At 53.5% G+C, this 23,179-nt stretch overlaps 3 protein-coding genes across 8 annotated transcripts in view; all 3 read right to left on the bottom strand.

Moving 5' to 3' along the window:
- Positions 460-3,609, bottom strand: TEX47 (testis expressed 47). The gene is made up of 7 exons (XM_021411659.1): positions 3,499-3,609; positions 3,346-3,418; positions 2,640-2,743; positions 2,181-2,245; positions 1,671-1,872; positions 1,143-1,302; positions 460-738 (listed from the first exon to the last, which is right to left on the bottom strand). The coding sequence occupies exons 1-7, from the start codon at positions 3,607-3,609 to the stop codon at positions 701-703; spliced, it is 753 nt and encodes a 250-aa protein (XP_021267334.1). The 3' UTR covers positions 460-700.
- On the bottom strand, positions 4,207-15,887 carry SLC5A11 (solute carrier family 5 member 11). 6 transcript variants are annotated; one of them, XR_002443130.1, is made up of 17 exons: positions 14,141-14,327; positions 13,852-14,023; positions 13,050-13,121; positions 12,702-12,806; positions 12,449-12,508; positions 12,193-12,297; positions 11,009-11,114; positions 10,204-10,284; positions 9,469-9,674; positions 8,870-9,005; positions 8,543-8,650; positions 8,234-8,384; positions 7,868-8,036; positions 7,094-7,309; positions 5,784-5,946; positions 5,311-5,425; positions 4,573-4,708 (listed from the first exon to the last, which is right to left on the bottom strand). XR_002443130.1 is itself a non-coding variant. In XM_021411656.1 (16 exons), exons 2-16 carry the CDS (start codon positions 14,017-14,019, stop codon positions 4,491-4,493), a joined length of 2,064 nt encoding a protein of 687 aa, XP_021267331.1. In that variant the 5' UTR covers positions 14,020-14,023; positions 15,758-15,887; the 3' UTR covers positions 4,207-4,490. The 6 variants fall into 6 exon arrangements, 4 of the variants coding, with proteins under 4 accessions (XP_021267331.1, XP_021267330.1, XP_021267332.1 ...); XM_021411656.1 differs by lacking the exons at positions 5,311-5,425; positions 14,141-14,327 and adding an exon at positions 15,758-15,887 and having other exon boundaries at positions 4,207-4,708; XM_021411655.1 differs by lacking the exon at positions 5,311-5,425 and having other exon boundaries at positions 4,207-4,708; positions 14,141-14,330.
- The window catches only part of GRID2IP (Grid2 interacting protein), a gene marked incomplete at its 5' end in the record, with an annotated part of 29,838 nt that continues 22,816 nt past the window's right edge, over positions 16,158-23,179 (bottom strand). Inside the window, 7 exons of the mRNA XM_021411661.1 lie at positions 16,158-19,749; positions 19,929-20,093; positions 20,250-20,368; positions 21,016-21,145; positions 21,310-21,396; positions 22,190-22,345; positions 22,727-22,923. Coding sequence (XP_021267336.1) covers positions 19,678-19,749; positions 19,929-20,093; positions 20,250-20,368; positions 21,016-21,145; positions 21,310-21,396; positions 22,190-22,345; positions 22,727-22,923 — 926 coding nt within the window. The remainder of the gene's footprint in view (positions 19,750-19,928; positions 20,094-20,249; positions 20,369-21,015; positions 21,146-21,309; positions 21,397-22,189; positions 22,346-22,726; positions 22,924-23,179) is intronic.

The raw sequence follows: 23,179 nt of genomic DNA, 5'->3' as shown, positions 1-23,179 counted from the left end.
ATCAGCAGAGCTATGGGAAGCCAGAGCTCCTACCTGGAGTGCGCAGCATCAGGATTGAAGCTGGAAATGTGGACCCTGAGGAATGGTGGGGCCATAGCACCCCTGGGTGCAGCTCCTGGGCCCAGCTGCTGCATGCATGCGGAGCTGGCAGCAGCCATGCCTCAGCCTGGGCTGTGCCCAGCAGGAGCTCTGCCCGCTGCTGGGTGCCTCACTCCACTGCAGCATTGTTCCAGGTGCTCCCTGGGCAGTGCTGGGCTGAGGACGGCAGCTGAGCCCCAGCAGCTGCTGCCCACTGTCCTATGGAGCAGCAGCACCTTCAGCCCAGCCTGGGGATATGCAGAGATTCTGCTGGGTGCAGTCTCCAGTGCACAGTCATGCCAGGGTCCAGGCCTGGCACTACTCAGCCCCACTACTCCCCTGGGCATGGGGTTCAAGGCATCTCCACGACAAACTGAAAGATCGCCTTTAATCAGCCTAAGGCATATTTATTCAAGTGCATCACTAATATGGCCACTTCTGCAGCCCATCAGAGATGGTAGTTCCACACCCACCGCTGTGCTGTTATCCCTGGGTTCTGCAGCTGCTGCTGCTCAGCTCCTCCCGCCTCACGGACTGCAGTGGGAGCCATGCATCTTTGTGTGTGGATTTGTGTGAAACATGAGAGTCCTGCTGCAAGGAGAAATGCTGGGAACAGACTGCATCAGGCAGATAAGTGCAAGGGAATGGGCCATACGACTTCTGTGAATGAAAGGAGAGCAAGTAACAGCAATAATCATATAACTCGCAGGACTCATTTAGTTAACCTATTAATCTCATCATGTTCCATAATACATTTCCTTCAGTTTACTAAACTAGACCTAAAGCTTCACTGCAAAATAGAACTGCATTCCATATGGGATGCACTGCACTTGCTGACATGTTCCAGTATTTTGGTCGCTCTCGCTGCTGCTGCAGCCCGAAACACCCACGGCTGCTCTGTTCCTTCTGCTCAGGGGTCCTGTGGCAGGAATAATGCTTCCTGCTCTAGGTCCTTGCTCTGACACTGGAACAGGCTTTTCAAACTCCAAGTTCAGTGCTATGAGTCAAGATTCTGGCTGTGTGACCACATGTAATGTTTGTCCCTAAAACTGCATGTAACGTACCAGAATCCAGGGCAAGCTGAAACGGACTCAAATACATTCTCAGAAAATCTACAGGGCTTGCACATTCTTCAGCTTTAAACAAGTAGCCAATAGTCTCTGCTGGGATGAGCAGCTCAGGGGCAAGAGTGCACAGACTGTCACTGCTGGCCTCGCTCTCATCCTGCGGAACAAAGAGCATTTTGATGCAGGTGCAGCAAGGGAACAGGGCTGGGAGTTACCTTAGGGCAGCTGGCCCTGAGCAGCAGGGCTGGGGCCGCTCCTCGTCCCTGTGTCCTTCAGGAGCGCTCAGGGTCATGGCCCAGGAGAGGCACTCATCGGGCACTAGCCTGTGGCAGCACTGTGGATGAGCTCACTCAAACAGCTGCACAAAACAGCCAGACACAGGCCCAAAAAGCAATGCAGAATAAAGCAATGACTTTTTGTAATGCTTCCACGCTGCCTCTAGGATCCTCTGTGCGTGCTGACAGACTGTGACTGCTGTACGGTGTGGGGGAGTGGAGCACTTGGGGGGCAAACTGGGAACTTTACCTCAGCAGATTTTAGCACATAGGCTGACACATTGATCAGGAGCGTAAGACACTCTGTGACCACCTCTTCTATAGACTGCGATTGCGCTGAGTCTTCCGGATGTGTCACAGGAGACGTCACCACTGCCACATGCCACACTGGGAACAGCCTGCTTGGGATGTTGGGTGCCACCACCAGCACTCTGATTTCCTGGAGAAGAGCACTGCGTGGAAAGGGAGCGAATTCTGTCCTTAAGAACAGCAAGCAGTTTGTATCACATCACATTCATGTTTCAGAACCCAAGCAATGTGTGATCTACACTCTCAGTGCTGCCTGAGCATGATGTGCTGTACGTGATGCACACCTCCTGCCCCAGCTACTGGGGGCTACTATTGGATGCTACCGTGCCCCAAGGCACTCAGAAAGAAGATGAAAGGTCAATACAATTGTACCTAGTGTTCTGTTTAACTTGAAAGGAGCAAGCACTTCTGTTACAATTTTCTTTCAGCAAAGGTAATGGGAACCACTTACCTAGAACCCTGATTTTGAAGAGAAGCAAGAGCTCGGATGAGAAAATATATTGTGCTACTGCAAGACTGCAGAGGAAAGAGTAGAGTTTTTACGGAATTGCATATTACAAAATAATATCTGAATAAAAAATAATTCTTCTGCATCCCTTCCTGTAAATAGGCTTTGCCTTTGAGATCAAGCACTGAGGACAAAGCATGTTCCTACTATGCCTGACAGAGCACAGCACTTCATGCTTTCACATCCCTGCTCTGGGGCAGTTCGCTGCAGTATTGGGGGCACCAAATTCCAAAGGAAAGCTGCTGAGACCCCGCACCACTACTCAGCCCTTAGTTCTTACTTTAAACCAATGTATGGAATAAGAGGTGGTCCCACGTTTGTACTCAGCTGCACCTGAGCAGCCACGTTTGTACGAAGCTAAATCAAGGCCACTGGATCCCACTGGGAATTCCTTTAACTTACTTCCACTACATGAAGAACATGGCTGGAACTGAGAAGCAGCAGCCCTGAGACTTGTTCTCTCGTGTAGTATTCTGATGCATCTTCAAACAATTCTCTGTGATAACCTTGTTTCAAAAGAAACAGTTTGTCACGCTGCTCATAGTGAGAGTTCCAGCAGGTCAGTGCTCTGTTCTGCGTGCTCAGAGTTACAAATTATGTTTTTGTCATTCAGAAGAAGCATTAAAGCATCACTTTAATGGGAACATGGGAATCGCTTCTTGAAGCATGCAGCACCACAATACAATCTGATCCTAAATCTGTACCCAAACCTCACTACTAAGTGCAGCGGGAGTCCAATTCCTGTTCGCATTCACTGAGTCACAGAATCATGAGTTGGAAGGGGCCTGGTCCTATGCCCTGCACTGAGCAGGGACACCCACAGCTCCATCAGTGCTCAGAGCCCCGTCGAGCCTGACTGTGGGTGTCTGCAGGGATGGGGCACCGCCACCTCTGGGCACCCTGTGCTACTCCTTTACTAGAGAGGTGCAGTTACACCATTGTTGCTATGGATGCACTGCCTGCAGGCCCCAAGCGTGAAACACTGCAGCAGTTCTGCACCTGCAGCTGAATTTCTGCCTCTGCCTGACACTGGCACCAGCTCATAGAATTGCTCCGGGAAAAAAAAAAAAAAACTGCCTTAACGCACCTGACACACAGAGCCACCCACCTGCCACTTCCTCCGCCTCCACCTCCTCGCGCAGCCGGGCCACGACCAGCAGCCGCTGCAGCGGGACGCGGCACTGCGGGCAGAGCGCAGCGCACGCAGCTCAGCACGGCTGCTGCTGCCGCCGCATCCCGCCGCGCCCCGCCGGCTGCCCACCTGCAGGGTGCGGTGCAGCCCCCACCGCCGCGCGGTCAGGAGGTCCCTTCGCTCCAATTCCAGCGGCTGCGGCGAGTTCCTCCGCACGGCCGCTCGCGCCCCTTCCGCCATGGCCGGGCCCTGCGCCGGGAGCGGCCGGTGGGGGCCGTGCTGCGCTCGCGGAGCCGAGGAACGGCCGCTGTGCCGCGCGCCGGGACCACGCCCTCCAGCCCGGGCAGGTGCAGCGGGTTCCGGCAGCCACACGAGGCCTTGGGGATGGGTTGGCTGCCGAGGCTGAGCACGCCGCCAGCACAGCCCGACCATCTTTCCCCTCTCGAGGACGAGGCGCACCACCAAGCACATCTTCTCCTGGCAGAAGGCTTTAGCAGCGCTGCACCACCTATGCCCAGCCCACCCTGGAGGTGTGAGTGCCACTGGGCCCAGCACCGCTCATCCCATCACCGCCCCTCGGCCGTGCTGCTCTGGCCACGTTAGCCCTGCCACTTGCCAGCACACTGGCATCATGCAGTCCCACGGGAACGTCAGCAACCTGAGAGAGCAGACTGCACACCTGCTGCTGCCCGCGTGGTGTGGCTGGAGGGATCCAGGCTGTAAGCACTGCCCCAGGTCAGCTGGACACCATGGTGGTTGCAGAGGCTACAGCGCAGGCAACACACATGTGTTATGTGTGGTTACAGAGGCATAAATAGGAACAGAATCCAGACGTCCTAAGTGCCAGGTATTGCTTTAACCCCAAAGAGCATAGTTATATACTTGGAATAACCAACACCGCGCTCCCGCCTCAGCTCATTGTGCTCAGTTTTGTGCATCGAGGTCCGGTCTGCAGCAGTGCCAAGTGCTCCTCGAGGGAAATGAGGGATGTGTTAGGGAGGAGGGCCTGTCTTCTTAAATAAAACTTAGAAAGCACTACAAATTACATCAACCCTCTGCTGATTATTATTATTTACACCAATTAACATAGTTGATGTCATCTGGGATGAAGCGGCTGACTGCTATGCGAAGTAGGCCCAGAGGAAGACCCCCGCACATATGCTCAGGATCAAGTTGATGTTTAGGACGTGCTTCACCAGCGGGTTCTCCTCCAGGGAAGCCATGGGACGCTCGGGTTTGGCTGGCGCCGTGTCCTCAGGGTTCTCCTGTCTGCGTTCCATCCCGCAGAGCCACAGGAGAGTCCTCACCAGCTTCGAGTCCTTCCTGGTGCCAGTCGGACCTACAGAGCCAGCACAGAGCGAGGTGTAAGTGTCACCGGCAGCAGATCCCAGGTGTGTGTCAGTATGGCCCTGCACAAAGGGTTTTGATGCACCCTCACTCTTTAAACGAATACGCTAGCTAGACGGAGGTGTGGGAAACCCTTCCAGTAAGATCTCTTTGGGGCTGTGGGGTCTAGCTCTTTCTTCCTTGGAGGTCTGAGCTCAAGCTCTGCTCTTCCCAGCATTTTAGGAGGCAGTAACAGCACCAAACCTAAAAGCCCACCTCTAAGTACTTCATGCCCATCAGCTTCCTTTGCCACACGCATGCTCTGTCCAGTTAGGGTTACTCGCATTACGCGTGTGTAAAGTGAATTCTCCCAGCTTGGAGGTGGGTTGGGCCGTATGTGACAAAGTGTCAGTTTGCTACAAGAGTGAGACTTCCCAGCACCGGGAGATCTGCGCTTCACTTCCTCATTACCTCACTGATCTTTTCCTTAGCTTTTTATAGATCAGAGGAATACACAGCTGCAGAGTTGCATAAACAGTGTCCCAAGCCTGGCAAAAACACGTGATGGTAATCATAGCTGGAAAATGCAGAATGAGTTGCTACGCATGTTTGTACCTAATACCGACAAGTACAAGTTTTAAAAAATGTAAATCCTCCTTCACTGATCTGTCAAGAACTCCGCCCAGGACTCTGGGTTCTCCCTGCTGCTAGAGTCCATCAGAAAACATCACTGAAAAACAGAAATGGAATTTCATGAAAGTAATTGTGTTTGTCCTCCACCCTCCCCTTTCAATCAGTTCTCCTTGCAGCAGGTGCAGGCAGTGCTAGGCTCTGTGCAGGACAGTGGCATGGCTTTCTGTATCCCATCCAGCTCCTTCTTGATTTCAAGCATACGTAATGCCATCAAGAGATGGAAAAGAAACTAGGCTTTGCTTAGGTGAAACTCTCAGATCAAAACCCTTTAGCACGCCCTGAAGATACAGAAATCCAGAGGAAGCAGTTTTAACTGTTCTTGTCTTCAGAGCCGTTACACAACGCCTAGGGCTGTGAACTGTAGGTGTTACTGAGTGTGGTGTTGGAGCACTTACATTTGTTATCATCTGAACTATGTTCAGAAGCAATGCTTATATCAATCTGGAGAGCTGGACGCTCAGCTTGGCGCGCTCCTTTGGCAGTGTCAGGAGAAGTGCTGACCGCTAGGTCTTTCTTGGCTGGAGGATCCCCGCGTGTGAACCAGGTAAGCCGACTTATCTGATGGCATGAAGAGTGGTGTTAAACTGCTGTGCGGTCGCTTAAAGGACCGCCTGAGCAGTACAGCAGCCTGCAGAGAGAATACTGTGAGGGGCCGGAGTCTGCTCTCCCGCTCTGCTGGAGCAGGTGAACGGCTCAGTGCTCCGCTGCTGGCGGCGGAGCGGCGCTGGGTTAGTTTTATCTGCAGCCTGGGAGCTCTTGGCAGGATGGAGGCCTTTGCTTTTGGTTACGGCGTGGGTATCACTGGATGCAGCCTGAGCAGGCCAGGGAAGGGAGCAAAAGAACGGAAACCGTGGCCAGTGAAGAACGATTCACAGAACGGGGGTTGTTTAGAGAAGAAAAGACAGATGGGAGGTAGGATAAGTTCCTTCAAATGTGTAAAAGGCTCGTTAAAGAGGAGTGTTCTCGATACCAGAGACGAGGCAGACAGGAAGGGACGAGCGCAACATGAAGCTGGAAAGATTCAAGTTGGAGAAGAGGAAAAACTTCAACCAAGAGGGGCAGGATCTGGAACTGGTGGTGCACCTCCCTGGGCACCTCCCTCGGGGGTTTATGGGAGTGAGTTCACCACGGGTCTGTCAGAAATGCTGGGTTAGTCCTGTCTTGAAGCAAGAGATGCCTTGGCTGTATGGTTTCTGAAGGTCCCTCCTGGCCCTCCTGTCTGCTATTTTGTAGCCTCAGTATGTCTATTAGAAGTAGTCAAACTGGCACAAACCTGTTCCAGAGGAAGTGTGCTCTCTGCCCTTGATTTCTCTTTTCTGCGAGTAAAAATGGTTCCTCACTAAATTAGTAAGAGTTCATAAGGATGACCCAGAAGCTGGAATTTCTTGGAAAATAGAGGGAAAAAGCTAGTTCGTTATGCATTAAACACACACGTTTGAACTTAAGCACAGCTCTTTGTAACATCAACTGATGACCTGTTTCCAGGGTGGAACTCTGGATGTATGGGACCAAAACCTCAAAAGGAAAGCAGCAGGGTGCTGGAGCAAAGGAGGGGTTGCAGTTACAGGTTGCTACGAGTGTTTTCATAGACAAAGAATAGATGGAAATGCCCATTTCCAGATTATTTATCTCCACCTCATTCCCATGGATGTAACGTGGGGCATCCATTTACCAATAAGGGAAGCAATGTGGGGGGTGGACGCACCATTTGCTCTGAGGGGGGTTCCGTCAGCAGGCTGACGAGCAGCACGGTGAGCGTGGAGACAGCCGCCAAGACCATGGAGAAGTAGAGGTAGTGCATGTAGCGCAGCACGCCCGGCCGCGTGTCCCGCTCTCCACACTGAGGCTCAGGGAAGATGAAGTCCAGCACCAGCCGGATGACGCCCATCAGCAGCCCCAGCACCAGGCCCCAGAAGGCGCCCTAGGAAGGGAGGGTTATTTGCTGGAGCAAGAAGCGTGTGCCCACCTGGGACTCAGGGCTATGAGCTGCCAGGCTTTTTCCTTGCTGGTTTTTTTTTTTTTTTTGGCAGCTTCCCTCCCCTCCCTTTCCCGCTTGTGCTGTTTTATCCAGGTGTGCTGGTGCTGTTACAGTAGCATGATGCCTGCCCTGTGTAAGGACCAGTTGAAGAGGGATGTCTGCATTCCAGTGGCTGCTTTAACCACAGGTGCTCACAGCTGCCCTCCAGCTAAGTGAAGCCAGGTTTTGGAAGGCTTTACCCCATCCTCAGCACCAGGTGAGGAGCTGCAGGCTTTGGATTCCTGGTGCCATGCTCCCTAACAACATGGGCCCCCTGGTGCAGATCACACAAGTGCATCTAATGAATGGCAAGCAAGGCCCTAACGAGCTTCAGGCTTTATGAAGGATGCCCTGCAGCCAAGCAATACAATCCTCTCACTACTTGCAAGATGCCTTTGGAAAGCATCAGTAATTCCTGCCTCAGGGATGACTGTGTCCAGCACTGCCTAAGGGGGCTGTTACCTTCTCGTTTGCTCTCTTCCAGAAGCAGCCCAGTATGAACACCATTGCCACAGGGGGCTGCAGGTAGGAGCTGATGGACTGGATGTAAATGAAGAGCTGCCCACCCTGGCCAGCCTGGACCAGTGGGATCCACAGGATAGAGACCACCGTAAGCAGCAGCACAAAGATCCTACGCAAGAAGATGCCAGTATCGTTAGCTCAGGTCATTCTTTTCCAATTGCTCATCTTGCAAAACTCCTCCTGAGATCACTTGTAACCACAAGGCCTCAGCTTTTGCACTGCAGCAAACCTGTGCTCTATGGGGCTTTTGGCCTGTCCTCCCTTGTAGTGGATCCCTTGCAACGTACCTGCCCCAGTTTCCCGTACCTGCCAACGATCATCAGCTCCCATTCGGAGCATCGAGGCCGGAAGTGTTTCCAGAGGTCCATGGTGAAAATGGTGCTGGCACTGTTGAAGATGGACGTGAGGGAGGACATGAGGGCTGCTATCATCACGGCCATCATCAGGCCCCTGAGTCCTGGAAGCAGAAAGATCAGTGCAGCCTCACTGAGAATCCCAAATAACCACCTGCTGCACGCTGTCCCTCGCCATTCTTCCATCAAGCCCAGTGTAACCCCACTGAATTACAGCTGCAGGTGTTTTCCCCTCTGGCCTTTTCCTGCACGGGCTGCTCACCTACAGGCAGGAGCTCTATCACCAACTTCGGGTAAGCGATATCAGAGCAGCCGGATGGGTTGCCACAGATTTTTTGACAAATCTCCGGCTCTGCACAAGCCACCAGGTCTGAAATAAGCAAAGTAAATGAGAAGCAATATTCATGTGTCACAAGAAACAGTATGGATGAAGCCTGCTGCAGGAGAACGTGCATTCTGCTCGTTATAACTGGAAGGAAGCTTTGTCATACTTTGGGCACTTGGTGTACTGCAAAAGCTGTTTCAGCTGCAGAATGGACGCAGCCTGTAGTGGTTGTCAGAGGGAGCAGAGCTCTCCTCCAGCACTGACCTGGGAAGAGGACCCGGCTGATCATGCCCGGCATCACCATCATGAAGAGTGGCAAAATCTTCAGGTAGGAGGTCATCAGGGAGCCCCCCTTGGCGTGTGAGAGGTTTTTAGCAGCAAGGGACCTCTGAACGATGACCTGGAGAGGAAGAAATGTGTTGGATCTGCTGCTGGGTGGAGCAGAGCTGGCTCTGGTGGTGTGACTGGGTTATATACTGCTCTTTGGCACAGATTTCATGCTGTGTTCGTTTATCTACTCTGTTCTCCTCTAAACTATTGCAGTCGTAGAAAAGTGAGCACTGGGGTGAAGGTGATCAGAGCCCTGCAGAGCTGAAAGAGTTCGAGGGTGCCTCCCGTCTTTATGGACTGGGATTAACAATGTTTAACACGTTCTCCCCTCTTTCTACTTTGAAATGATTCACAAAATCTGGTTGTGCTTCTCCAGTTTTGCAGTCTGAGGATCAAAGGCAGCACATTTTACTGCATTGCCATCAGAAATAGCGACCAGTCCAGGCTATGCTGCAGACCTTAGGTCTGCAATCAGAGTGAAACAGCCAAGAACGTGTCCTCAAAACCAAACCGAGGCAGAAGCAGTGACACACCTGGTCAGTACACCAGTACCACAGGGACGGGATGGTCATCCCCACCAGCACCCCTGGCCAGGGAAGGTCGGAGTTAACAGGGTCCCGGAAAATGTGGAACGCATCTTCCCTTGGCAAGCCGCAGCTGCTGTTCTCCTTGCGGGTGCTGGGAATGGCGTCAAAGTATTTTGCCTGCAAACCTTCCAGACCGCCAACTTCAACAAAGCCTAAAATAGGTCATGAGAAGTAGTTATCACGCCTTCCGTGCTCTTGTTTTCAGTTTCTATGGCTTGCTCGATAGATAGATAGCTATAGTCTCCATAAATCCTCCACGAGCATTGTTTAAAATCAGGAGTTACTGGCTTGGTGACCAGCCCACAGCAGGGGGTTGGAATGAGATGGCTGTTAAGGTCCCTTCCAACCCAGTCACTCTATGGCAGTATCATCTATTCTACAGTTTTAACGCTGGGCAGGAGATGGCATCACGCTGTAACGCTGTTGGCTAGAGATGATGCTTGTTCATCTTTTATACTACCTCAGAACCTATTTCTTTAATTATTTTTTTATGGAGTCCTCGAGCATTTTTTACCACTTAAGAACTGCTGTAACACTCCTTGTACGAACGCGTATTTCTACAGGAAAATACATAAAAAGCAGCTCTCGGAACATCAATCGAGTAATCATTTGTAATGACCCAGCGTATCTGCAGCACTAGAGCTGCTGTAAGCTCAGCAGGGGGCCCGGGGAAGCACTCACTGAAGACCATGAGGCTGATGGCACCGACCAGCATGATGAGGGTCTGCAGCGCGTCCGTGTAGATGACGGCGGCCAGGCCACCTGCGGGAGCAGAGAGCAGCGCTGGGATCCGCTCCGACCCCTCAGCAGTGTCCTGGGGAGCAGCGCCCTGCTGCCCTGCCCGTGCTCAGCCGTCCCTGCACCTCGTCTTTCAAATCAGAGTGAATCAATGTTTTGTTACCAAGAAGCCAATGTCCGGTATAAGTACTTCTATGGGAAATGTGTGGAAAAGCTCCAAAACAAAGCCCAGGCTGAACGTGGAGGAGGAAAAAGAGCAGAGGTGGAGGGGATCTTTATGAGCAGCATCACCAGGGGTGAGCGCTGGGAAAGGAGCAACCTTTGTTTGTGTGGAATTTGTGCTCACTCCGTGCGTGGCTTTGTTCCATTTGGCCACTCTTAAGCCCCAGAAGGGCACCCGGGACTGACAATGCTTTTTGCGTTGCACGGCTCATTGCTATGTTAATCCCTCCTACCCTGAAATCCCAGAGGAGGAACTGCCCTGGGCAAATGCCATGAGCATCACTTCTCTTAAGGAGAAACTGCCACGCACCCATATCTGATGTGGTCTTGTAAGGGGCATTCATGTACTGGTAATACTTTTAACAGGTGAGTTACCAATTGCTGTTTTCCCTGTTCTCCATACTCATGGCAAAAACAGATAGAATGGGAAATTCAGGGCCCCTACTGAAAGCATGGGGCTGCTTTGTGCATTGCACGCGCACGCTGAGCAGGACCTGCTGTGCTCCGACCTGAAACAGCCACGCACCTGCTACAGTGTAGACAGCAGTGATTGCTAGCAGGCCTGCCACAGCGATGTAGAGGTCCCAGTGCAAAGCTTGCTGAATGAAGAGGGCCCCAGCGTACATATCGACCTATGAACAAAAATGCTTGCATTTGCTAGATGACATTACCCAACCCCTACAAGCTGGTGATGCCAGGGGGTGGGCACACAGAGATGAAGGAGCATGCACAGAACCCCACATGTGCAGTGCTTCCAGGAATCAGGCAGGGGAGTGCCAGGCTGCCAGCCCAGCTGTGCCCTGTGTGCATGGGAAAATCACGGACAGAGACCTCTCCACTTTCTCCAGCTCATGCAGTGCAGCACGGTTAATGAGCAGCTCGCGGAGTGTTGCGCAAGGCTTGCTCCTGTTATTCATTCCAGGCACTGCATCAAAGAGAAGCCATAAATCACGGAACTCTTTCCACCTGAGCACATATGAGCTCCTGCATTCTTATTCATCCAGCAGATAGCAGTGGTGGGTGTTTGTGTAGGAAATGAATGTACGAAGGGAAGAAACTGGGCAAGCCAGCCAGGCATACAAATCTAACAACAGTGCATCCACTCAGCTTAACCTTCCAATGGGTGATTGCTCAGGATGTTGACATCTAGCTTTCCCCTTACTGTAGCAAGCATTCAAATCCTTAATGGGGAAAAATGTAATTATTTTTGTGTAGCTTCTCAAAACAGCTATAGTCCACCTTTCTTAGGTACTTTGAAAATATACCTCCATTTCTGTTAATCCGGGGGAAGGGCCAACCATTGCATCATCCTTTCAGTACCTAAAGGGGGGGCTATAAGAGAGAAGGGGACAGACTCTGTAGCAGGATCTGTGTGACAGGACAAGGGGAAGTGGCTTCAAACTAAAACAAGAGATTCAGATGGGATATAAGGGAAAAGTTGTTTGCAGTAAGGTCGGTGAGGAATGGCACAGGGTGCCCAGAGGTGGCGGTGCCCCGTCCCTGCAGACACCCAGAGTCAGGCTGGACGGGGCTCTGAGCACTGACGGAGCTGTGGGTGTCCCTGCTCAGTGCAGGGTGTGGGACCAGGCGGCCTTGAGAGCTCCCTTCCAACTAAACCCATTCTATATCTCTGTGATCTCAGCCTGGCTGGTTAACACACCCTTCCAAAGCAGGTTGAATTCAGCCTCCCACCATTTTTTTCCTACTTACTGATATTTTGGTGAAGATATAGATGAACAAGTAGAGAATCGCCAGGAATATCTGGATTCTTTTCCCACCGAAGCGTTTCCGCAGGTACTCCGGCATCGTGGTCACCTGTGTGGGACAGGCATGTTGGAGAGGCAGCAGCACACGGGGGCTCAGCTGGGGACAGTGCAGCTGCAAATGGGGATGGCTGAGCTCCTGAGCCACGCAGGGGTTTGGAAACCAGGAAGTGACTGATGGACACAATGCCCCATTTACTTACTCCTGCTGCTATGTAAATGGGAAGGAATAACCATGCCAGCACCAAAACACAAAACATGCCCTGCAAAAACAAGTGGAAAGGAAGGTCAAAATGCTGCTCCAGGCTGCTATCAGGTGGGGAGAGCGTGTGGCACTCAGGGGCATGGAGCCCTGGGCACTTCTCAGGCCCGCAGCAGCTGGTGGAGGCAGCAGGAGGGCTGCTGTGCCATGCCATGCTTATGGAGCCATGCCGTGCCATGCAATGCCACACTCACATTCCACTCATAGGCTGTCGCAGCGATTCCTGATGCAGCTCCTGACCCAGCCAGGCCAATGAAATGCCCGCTTCCAACATTGCTGGCAAACAGGGATGCGCCCACCTGGGGAGAGATGCAGGGGTCAGGCACCGTGTCCCTGGGGGGCTGGGGGTGCATGGAGGGGAGGTGGCAGGGAGACACTGTGCCAGCCAGCTGCCCTGGTCTTGAAGAAAGCCAGCATTGTTACTGGGTCTTTGCAAAACACGGAACACATCATTTTCTTCTTTTTGGAGAAATGAATTCTGCATGGACAAAAGACTCACTGTAACCTAGGGGCACAAGCAGGATAACAACAAAGATACTTACAGGCCACCACACCATCTGTCCCCCAGCCAGAAAGTAGCCTTTCACCGTGCTGCGCTGCGTCTTCCACATGGACTGAGAAAGCAGAAAAGCAGAACAAGGGATCACCATTATCAGCTGCTGCTCAGAACCGCACTGAGCAAGGGCTGCTCCTCCAGCGGGAGCCTGTCCTGTCCTCACTCCAGACCCACAGCAAAGGCAAATGATTTTGGACAAGAGCTGTGGGCACCTGAAGTTATCAGGAGAAGTACTATGTATTGCACATATTTCGTATTGACTCCCATTCTTCAGAGATCTCAGATGCTTTCTTGTGATGCAGTGAGTTCTGCACCGCACGTGGAGGCAGCAGCCATCCATCTCTGCCTCGTGACAGCCAGTCTGTGCTTCTGCTATTGCAAAAGCCATGCCAGGAGAATGTTCTGCTGCCTTAATTGTATGTAAGGAGGATTTTTAGTTTACAAGATCTGCTGTCAGGACCTCACCACGGACAAACAGATGATACATGGGGCAGCAGTTCCTTCCCGGATGAACAAAACATTATTAGTAGTACTTGGTACTTACACAAACCTCTTCCTTACAAGTGCTCTCAATACCTCTGCAAACACTGGAGCTGAACAGCCCTTCTGTGGTGCAGTGAGGGCACTTCCCCAGGCTGAAGTAGGGGAAAGGACCTGTCAACTGTGCCCTTCCACTCATGCAGTTGAATTCAGTCAAGTGTGGCTTGATTCGAGCCAAAGTGAAATAATTTGAAGCCCAGACAGCCATATTTTCCAATATAATGACACTTTGAATGGTAAATGCTTACCCACAGCCCAACAGCCAGGACAAACACAAAGTACAGCATGAGGACAGTGATGTCTATTGGCCCCAGCGTCTTCTGGGGAAACACATCCCACTGGGGCGTCACCGATGATGGGGTGCTGCTGGTGCTCTCCATGGCTCCTTGTGCAGGATGGGTGCTTCCTTGATGCATAGATCTGTAAAACACGGGCTGTGTGGTTGCAGCTCTGTGGCAGAAGGGGAAGCTGTTGACTGCTCCTGAACATCCCCAGGATGCCCTGCTCTGCCCAGCTGTCTGATCTGCTCTCCATTACCCTGCCGAGCTGAGGAGACGTCCCCTGGACCCTGCAGCACCGTCACCACCAGGACACCAAGTGCCCGGTCCTCCTCCTGCTCCTTGTGCCAGATCCTCTGGCTAATGCTGCACTTGTGACACTTGTAAGCTCCCACCTCAAAATGCTGGAAAAGGTGGGGCAAGGAAAGGCGGTGTCACTTGCTACTGGGGAGATGAGCAGCCCAACAGGTTCTTCCCCTGAGCCCAGCGCCCGGCGCAGCACAGAGGCATCCGCCTGTGCCTTGTGTGTGGCTTTCACAACGCCCGCTGGCCTCACCCGTTTGTTGATACAGGAAAATGCAGCTTTGACCCTCGCCTTGCCTGGTACCTAAAGAGCTGTCTGAAGTGCAAGCAGCTGCTCCTGGCTATTGCTGGCATGGCCAGGTACATAATGCCCAGGTGTGCGAACAAAACAGGACGGGAATGGATACACAAAAGCACACCCGCTGTTGCTGCACATCAAGGCAATGTTGCAAATGCATCAGTGATGGAAATGCAGCAAGTTCACTGGGGAGATCTGAAAAGTGCGGGCTCTGTCCTGTGTCCCTGCTGAGCTCAGCCTCAGCCCAGGACGGGGCTGTGTTTACAGGAAGGTCGAGCAATGGGCAGTTTTCAGGAGCAGTCCCATCCCCTGCCATTCATGGCAGGCAGGTTGTGCCCTGAGGCAGCCACAGCCTACAACCACAGTGCCAAAGCCCATCCAGAACCACGCTCTGAATGGTGAGTGCTGAGAGCAGAACCCATGAGGCTGCAGAGCCTTCCCTGTGCCTTGCAACGTGCCTGGGTCCCTCTGCATCTTCTGGGAGCTGCACCTCCTTAAGGGGTGACATCTGGGCTGCCACTGAGGCTGTGCTTGCATGCTTAGCTTGGAGAAGAGAAATGCTCTTTGGTGTGCCAGCCTCGGGGAGCCGCTAACCCCTCTGCCACCTCCCACTTTCTCTTTCGCAGCTCTCCTGCTGCCATTCCTTTCCAGCCCAAAGCACCTCCTGTATCAGGTGCTGTGCACCTGCAGCACAGTCTGCACTGAGCTACCCACGCTCAGCCTCATACAGGGCTCAGCTTTATGTTTTCCCTCCGCAGTGTGGGTAGCACTGGCCCTGTTTCTTGTGTTGCCAGCAAGGAGGGGACACACGGATGTGCTGGGGCTGTCCCACGCCGAGCTGTGTCTGCAGGTGCCGCACAGAGCGCAAGGACGAACGCAGTGAGCTCAGCTGCTCCGATTTCAAACCCTGGCTCTGCCGCGGCCCAGTGGAAATTTTGCCCGTTTTGTGCATTCAGGTCACAGCGCGGTCCCCCCCCGGTTCCTGGCACAGGCGGCAGCGCTTTCCCCGCCAGAGATTGTGAGCAAGGAACGTCCGTGGCATTGAAATGCGGCCGCTGAAGCCGGCCTTTATCAATGGTCCGGGGAGACGCAGCCACGTGGGTACTGAGGCACCGCCGGCGCTGTGTCTCAGTGCCGCTGCGAGGGGATTTTTTAAAGCTTTCCCAGCTCTGTCCCCCTCCCACAGTGACCGCCGCTCCCGAGGGTGTCTGCCCCGCCGCCGCCCACCGCCCAGTGCCCGACCGCCCGGCGCGAGGTGGAAGCCGGAGGACTTACTGCGCTCAGCTGGGTCTCATTCTGCTCCCTCGCGCTAGGCACCACCGAGCCTCTGCCAACTGACGGGCAGCTTAAATATTGCCAGAGAATGGGGATTTGCCAGCGGAGCTGTGAACAGTGTCGCAAGGAACGAGGAGGAATATTTATAGTCAAAGTTAAACTAATTTCCCGAAGTTACTCGTTCAGTCTCCTGTGGCTCTGGTGAGAAGTGCGTTATTTTCACTATCAGCGCTCATAGGTCAAACTCCAAAGAGTGCCATCCTCTTAAGCAATCTGCGCAGCTAATGAAGGGACAAGTAACAATGAAAGTCAGCGCCGATGTCCTCGCAGGCTGACACCACGAGACACAGGAGGGAGCTGACAGCCCTGTGTCTGAATGCGTGCCTGAGCCTCACAAAGGGCAGGATTCAGCCATGGGCTGGGGTCCGTGTCTGAGCCTGTAGGTGAATCCCCGGACGAGCTTCCTTTCTGAGACCAGGTTGAATAAGTGTTTACAGTCAAATAACGTGCACTGAATGGTGCTGAAGGGACCTTCCAAAACGAGAGGCTGTGGCAAGAAGTAGGGGTGCAGCTCACGCCCAGGCGTGGGTGCAGCTAACGCTGAGGCAGAGCTGCCATCGTGGGCTGCCCTCGAGCGGAGCCTGTGGGTCGTGTCAGGTCACAGCTCTCTGCTCTGCCCCTTGGGAAGCCTCGCTTCTCTTAATACCTCTGCTTCTAGAATGAGAATCCCAACTTTCACCTCTGCTTTTGCATTTTCCACATAGACCATGGAGGGAAGTTAAATCTGTAAAGCAGCGATGAAAAGGAGCACCCCAAAGCCCAGCAAACCATAAGCGAAGTAGGAAAACCTGTCTTTTAGCGTACAGTTTCACACAGCTCACACTGAGGGATGTAACCAGGCTTGTGACTGGAGGTGCTTTCCTTTGGTCTGCTAGAATGTGGAAACTCCAGGATTTCCTAAATTGTGATAGAACAACACAGAACCTCAGGGGCCCTGAGACGAGCACCCAGGTGCCCTGTGCTACCTCCAAGCCATGCAACCTTCTTACTTCCAGCCCTTCCCCTCTGTAGCTGAGACTTCGATTTGTCCCTTTGGCAGCTCTCACAGCCCAGGAAAAATATCACAGCTTACAGCACTTGTAACAAGGTACAGAGGAGAAGTGTTTCGACACGTTTCAGCATGGCTTGGAGCCGTCACAGAACCATCAGAAGGGACCTCTGCAGATCATCTGGTCAGCCTGGTGCTAGTTTATCCTGGCCAGTCCTCCCCTGGATATTCACACATGTGAAGTGCAGCCTGGGGTCACCGCGGGGCTGCCCAGTAGCTGGTTCCTTCCCAAGGACACGCTCCCCATGAAGGCAAACCACGGCCAAGGCTGCGGTGCTGAGGATGGGCTGGGCAGGGCTGGGAGCTCCCGGCCACTGCGTGGGGCTGGGAAAGGATTACCTAATGCTTGGAGTTATCAGGGACAAACCAACGAGAGCGTGGCGAGTGTTGCGGAGGCTCAGATTCAACGCCTGCCTATGGGACACGGAGTCTGCGGCAGTTTGCAGAACAGCTAAAGGAACACCAGGCTCTGGGCATGGCACGTGCACGTGCCCAGGATTGACTTCTGCCCGCGGGTTGGTGCCAGCTCTGCGCAGAGCCCCTGGGGAGCAGCTGCCATGGAGCAGGCTGCTGTAAACAAGCTAAACTGCAACTAGGAAATCTGATAGCAGACCGGCCCCTATCTCTGCTGGTGGCATAAAGAGATAAATTGCCCCAAGGACACCGCCTCAGCCACAGCCAGGAATTCCTTCTCCGAGGGGAACAATTCACTTGCACACACGCACACAGCTGTTTTCTTCTGAAGGCTGCAGAAAAAAATCCCTACTATTTTAAGAATTTGCTGCTGATATTCATCGTGCTGTCTTGAATGCTGCTCACAAATAACTCTTTTCTACATGACGGCGGTAACTTCCCCATACCAGCAGGGTCAGATGCTGCACCTCCCCGATGCAGGTCAAGGGACTGATATTGAGGTGTGCAGTCACACGAGTGCCAAATGCAGAATTCCTCTCACCTTCATCTGCAGCTGTTGTACAAAGCCGTTTTTAACAGAGCAGAGATGTACGTGCGGCCAGGAGGCAGAAGGCAGCAGCTTTATTTGGGGAATAGCACATAGGCATCGGGTAGAGACTGAACCGTGAATATACAGTCCCGTTATCAAATGATATAACCATGTCTCAGAAGTTCTGGGTCTTCGAAAATCTTCACATAAAAATACCAAGGGGACTGGGGCTCCAGCTATCCTGGAAAGTTACAACATGTAGCAAATTCTATGTACAGCATTTTCACATTTTTAATGACGGTTGCATAATAACCTCCAGAGGTTTGAATGTTTAATACGTTTTTACAAAAAAGAACCAAAAAAAAAAAAAAACCAGCAACCAAAAAAAAACAAAAAAAAAAAACCTGAATGCAGTGAGAACATCTAAAACATAAAGTGGAGATGGGTGTGCATTGCCCTGCTTCATCATCAGGGGAGAGAAGAGGCTCTGACAGCACGAGGCTGGGAACTGCCTGGCACTTACAGCTGTACAAACTGAAAACACGTGGAGGGGGAGGGGGTTAAAAAAATATCGAAAACTGAAGATTTGATGGTTGTAAGGTCTCCCATAAATAATGCACCGGTTGGTAACTGTGTATTTCAGCACAGTAAGAGCTCTTGCTCTGACATCAGCGTGGGGAGGGTCACCTAGGTGTCAGCGAGTGGGAGGCTCGAGTGGGTCGGACGTGCACGGCCGTGGCTGCACTGTGCACCGAGCAGCACCTCGCAATGGTAACGCGCTGCGGTGCTGTGCCGCAAAGCTCACGGGCACTGCGTGGTCTGGAGGCGCGTGCACGGCCCGTGGGGTGCTGCTAGCCCTTTGTCCCGGGACATCTCGCGGGGAATCGCCTTGATTATAACAATCAGCTGCTGCTGCAGGATGGGTGTGCATGCTTCTCAGGCCCCCTGGTACAGCCCGCACGGACTGCTCAAGTCATTGTGCATGCCAAAGGGACCCAAGCCCTGGGAGTGGGTTCTGGAGGGCACGGGGTGCATTCTGGCTGCTCTCTGCTGCCCTCAAAGCGGTACCAGGGCATCAGAGGGTTCCCATTCGTTTTTAAGCTTCCAAAGATTTTGTGCTTTCCAAGGAGGCACCAAAATGCTCAGGCATTCCTGGCTCCTGGTGAGTTTGGATAAGTCTAGTGTTGATGATATTAGATTATCAGGAAGATTTTTATCAGTCATTGACAAACCCTTAAGCAAAGCTGATGGCCAGGAAGGGCTGCGGGGCTTTTCTTGCTCCCCCAGGCAGCTGGGCAGAACCAGCCTGGATCTGCATTTAGGACTACATAATGTGCCACTGGGATTCTCCAAGGTCTCATTTCTTCCCATTGCCCCAGCACTGCTGCACAGTGTACCCCGTCCCTGGTGCTTCCAGCTTGAGCACCTGGGGTCAGGGCTTTGCACTTGCAAGGGGAACACTGGGGCCGCATCCTGCACAAGAGGCTGGGACTTTGCCCAGCCACACGGCCCATGGCCATGGGGACAAGGGACAGGGCTCCAGCGACCACTGGTGCCAGGAGTGTGTGCCCTGGGAGCACAGGGCAGCGCGGTTTCATCCAGATGTGTCTGCAGTCCTTGATTCCATGACACACTGGAAATGAAGGATGCTAGGAAGGATGCCATCAAACCAATACAGCATTTCTTTCCGTGCACCTGTGCCTCAGCCCCGCCTCCATCTGCAGCCACCTGTGTGCGCACTCAGCATCCAGGCTGCCCCAGCCCCTGCGGTTCTGCTCGATGGTAGCAGGTGGCAGCAGCATATTTACAACCAAACTCAATGGGAGCAAATTGCACTTCGTTGGCAATGAATCGTTGCACCTCGTGTTGTCACCAGGCAAGGGGGGACGTCATCCTGGGGCTGCGCTGGCTGTCCCCAACCTGCACGTCCGTGAGCGCCCGCTGTGGAGAGAGAGCAAATGGCAAAGAGTCAGGCAAGGTGGGGAGCACACTGCAGAATGTACCCCCCTGCCTTGGGCACCAGCCTCAAACTCACTGGGTGCTGGAAAAATGGCAGTGTTGCCGTTTGCTGCTGCTGCAAGAAAACCCTTTGCTGACTGCCTTTGAGAAATACAACTCACCTCAAACTTGCTCATGAATTCTGCAAAAATGCCAAAGAAAGCTTCTGAAGTTGTCATTTTGGAGTCTTCCCCAAAGAAGGACAGCACCTTGCTGAACTCCTCCATAGCCCTGTGCTGCAGGTCATCCAGCGAGCGCATGGCAGGCTGCGCGCTCTCCAGGAAGGACTGGGAGGAGTGGCATAAAGGAAAACACCCAGACTGGGGCCCGGCATGGACATCACTGCTTCTAACAGCTACCAGGCAGGGGGCAGTGACCACTAAATGGTTTTACTGGAGGGCAGCAAGCTGTGTTGGGAATTTGCCCCTTTTACAGAAGGATACGGTCATCACGATGGCGAACCGGTCCTCGGCAGTGGCTGGCATGCTGTGGCAGGCCTTCTGGATGTCACTGACGGTGGTGTGAAGGTCCTTCAGGTCGGCCGTCAGCGTCCTCTGGTTCACTGCAGGACAAGAGGAGTGGGCAGTGTTCCCCGGCTCTGGCTGCCTCCCGCTGCCAACACAGGCACCGCACATCTCCCTCTGCCCTGCCCCGTCTGTGGGGTTTAAACAGCAGCAGGGCCACATGCAAAATCCAGCTGGGAAAGCTGCCTGTACAGACCTTCTTCAAAGGAAAACTTACACCTCTGGGTGCAGCACCAATCCTCAGGGGAATTTGCTCACCACCCAGAGGGGATGGGGTGCCAGGAGGAGCCCCACGGTCACCTGCAGCCATCCCGCGTGCCAGCACGCAAAGCTTGACCCCAAGTTCTTTGTGACTTCTTTATGGCAGCTCACCGAGCCCTGTGATCCCCAGCCCGGGCGGTACCCATGGTTGGACTGTGGACCTGCAGCATGCACAGCACACTGCGCACTGAAGCAGGCTGTCATTGCTGTGCATCAGCATGGGTCAGCCCAGACCTCCCCTGTTGCTAAGCTTGGGCTTCTGCGTCTCTTTTATCTCACTCAGCACCATTCCTCCTGGCTTGTGCCAATGGTGAGCAGCTTGTGGTCAGTCCTATACCCAATCATGCACCAAGCCCTATCCCCTACACCCACAATGAAGCATGAGGCTGTGTAGGTGCTCCCACATGTGCTTGTGTTCCATTACCTTTGGCAGCGAGCGGCACTGTGGGAAGATCCTTGGCAAAGCCCAGGAGCTCTGGGAAGTGTTGGCTGAGTGATTTGGCAAGGATGTGGAGGAAGGTGGATTTCCCATCAACGGTCTTGGTTGTGTTCAGCTGCAGCAAAGCAAAGCAAAGAAGGAGGCCCTATGCAGAAAGGGTTTGGGAAGAGCCCAGCAGCTCTGGCTGCACAGAGGCTCCTTCATGCTGCCCATCTCTCACTGCATTGCTGCTGGCGCTGCTGCCTCCTGCACAAGGAGAAGTGAGCTCTATGTGCTTACCTCCGTGAGGAAGTTGATTTTGAAGCCTGTTGTTTTGCTGGTCTTGGGCTGCCCGTTGTTCAGGTAGTTTCCCATTGCCAGCACGAACTGCAAAGAGAAACCACAGTGAGCAAGCAGCCAGCTGCCCCCAGCACAGGCAGTGCCCATCTCCTTTGGTGCCTGCTTTTGGGTCAGGAGGACATACCAAGAATGCAGCTTACTTTTGCACTGTCCAGTGCCTTCCCTCCCTGCAGCACTTGGGCCTGGCCTGGATCAGTGCTTTTGCCACTTTCAACACAATGGGATTTTTATCTCTCAGCAGCATCCCTTGCAGGACCAGAGCTAATTCTGGAGACTGCTGAGCTCGCCCTGTCTGCAGGGTAAGGACTGTCCTGCTGCCCAGCAAATGCTTCCCCTCCTAAAAACCTTTTGCAGATGTTATGGGCAGATCTTTAAGAGGATCTTTAAAGAGAAAGCAGCGATCCAGCAGAGCTGTTCCCCTCCTGAAGGCTCCAACTCTTCACATTGTGGCTTTGCAGCACTGAGGCACTGCAGGGCCCTTAGCTGGGACCTTGGGGCACCTGGAGACCAGCCTGGGGCTCTGGATTCCTGGTTGTTCCTTGTTAACGTGCAGCCAGCATCACCTCCCCAGCACATAGCTGAGGTGCCGGGGGTCACTGGCCAGGAACCCCTATGGTGATTGATCTCTCATCTGGAAATGCCTTTTGTCACACCGTGTCCTCATTCACATCACCTGACTTTTTTTTAAAAGCAAAGCCGAGGGAGTTCACCATCATTTGGGGCAGCTCATTGAGCTCATCTGGGCATGGCAAAGCACAGCTGCCAGCCCCTGGCCCTGGGGTCCCCATGGGCTGCTGCCTACAGCGGGGCTGCTTCTGACCTCCAGGATCTTTGCCAGCTTCTTGCTGCTTTTCAGCTCCAGAGAGGCCTTGCAAATACATTCGTAGCTCGCTTTGATCTCCTCCGTCTTCTCCTGCAGAGTGGTCTTGAAGTGAAGGCTGCGCAGTCGGATCTTGTACTCTGGTACTGACAGCATCTGAGAGCAAAAGAGGGAGGAAATTACTGCTGTCCTTGAACCGCCATCCCTCTTAGAAGACTGAAGTTTTTCCCGGTACATAAAAATGGTGTCATGCTGTAGGAAAGCAAGTGTTATGGCAATGCCCACAGGTCAACGGAAAGTAAGCCAGAGCTCTGCACAGTCACTCCTGAGTGTGCAGCAAAAAATGAGGCATGTTTTGGCCGTGGGACATCCACTGCTGCCAGCTCCCAGGCACCCCTCACAGGGTCCCTGCGCTGGGTTCCCCCAGCCCCCCCCAGCATCAGAGCCCTACATGCTCTCTGCCGTGTTCTCCTTCCCCGCAGCGCCCAGTGGGATGACCCCTGGATGCTGCACAGAGCACCTCCCACCCTCAGGCACCTGCAGCACGAACTGGTCGGGCTCGCTCAGCTTGCCGGGGTTCTCCTTGTAGCTCTGGAAGCGCTGCACCTCCTCCCCATCCGGGGCGTACAGCAGGAGCTGCTTGATGTGGGAAGGTTCCAGGCGGTCCGTCTCCATCGTCATGAGGATCTGGCGCAGTTCCATGTGTGAGAGCTTCAGGTGGGCGATCAGGATGGCTGCAGGGAGGGATGCAGTCAGTGGCACTGCAGGCAGGCTGTTTGGCACGGCTGGGAGGTGTGGACTTAGCCGTGTGCCCAAGCTGGCACAGGTCAGCACTCAGAGCAGAGAGGGCTTTCCGCTCTCCAAAGCACTGCAGAAGCTGTGGGGAGTTCTGGGGCATCACTGTGTCCTGCAGCCCCCGGGCAGGCTGTCGCGCTGCTTTGCATGCACATCCCCAGTGCAGCAGGGCACCATGCCCCGAGCCCCTGCCCG

The sequence above is a fragment of the Numida meleagris genome, chromosome 13, assembly GCF_002078875.1.
Source record: "Numida meleagris isolate 19003 breed g44 Domestic line chromosome 13, NumMel1.0, whole genome shotgun sequence".
Taxonomy (NCBI): Eukaryota; Metazoa; Chordata; class Aves; order Galliformes; family Numididae; genus Numida; species Numida meleagris.
The sequence above is the reverse complement of the archived record's forward strand: the minus strand, read 5'-3'. Positions and strand labels throughout refer to the sequence as shown.

What these genes read in the sequence shown, in the direction of transcription:
- TEX47 (XM_021411659.1), bottom strand. Translation starts at nt 3,609, where the DNA reads ATGGCGGAAGGGGCGCGAGCGGCCGTGCGGAGGAACTCGCCGCAGCCG. An exon ending in GGAGGCGGAGGAAGTGGCAG is followed by an intron (nt 2,744 to 3,345) that starts GTGGGTGGCTCT and finishes TTTTGAAACAAG; the next exon opens with GTTATCACAGAGAATTGTTT. An exon ending in TCAGCTTGCCCTGGATTCTG is followed by an intron (nt 739 to 1,142) that starts GTACGTTACATG and finishes TTTCATTCACAG; the next exon opens with AAGTCGTATGGCCCATTCCC.
- SLC5A11 (XM_021411656.1), bottom strand. Translation starts at nt 14,019, where the DNA reads ATGCATCAAGGAAGCACCCATCCTGCACAAGGAGCCATGGAGAGCACC. An exon ending in CCATTTACATAGCAGCAGGA is followed by an intron (nt 12,298 to 12,448) that starts GTAAGTAAATGG and finishes TGTCCCACACAG; the next exon opens with GTGACCACGATGCCGGAGTA. An exon ending in GGTACTGGTGTACTGACCAG is followed by an intron (nt 9,006 to 9,468) that starts GTGTGTCACTGC and finishes CTTCCTCTCCAG; the next exon opens with GTCATCGTTCAGAGGTCCCT.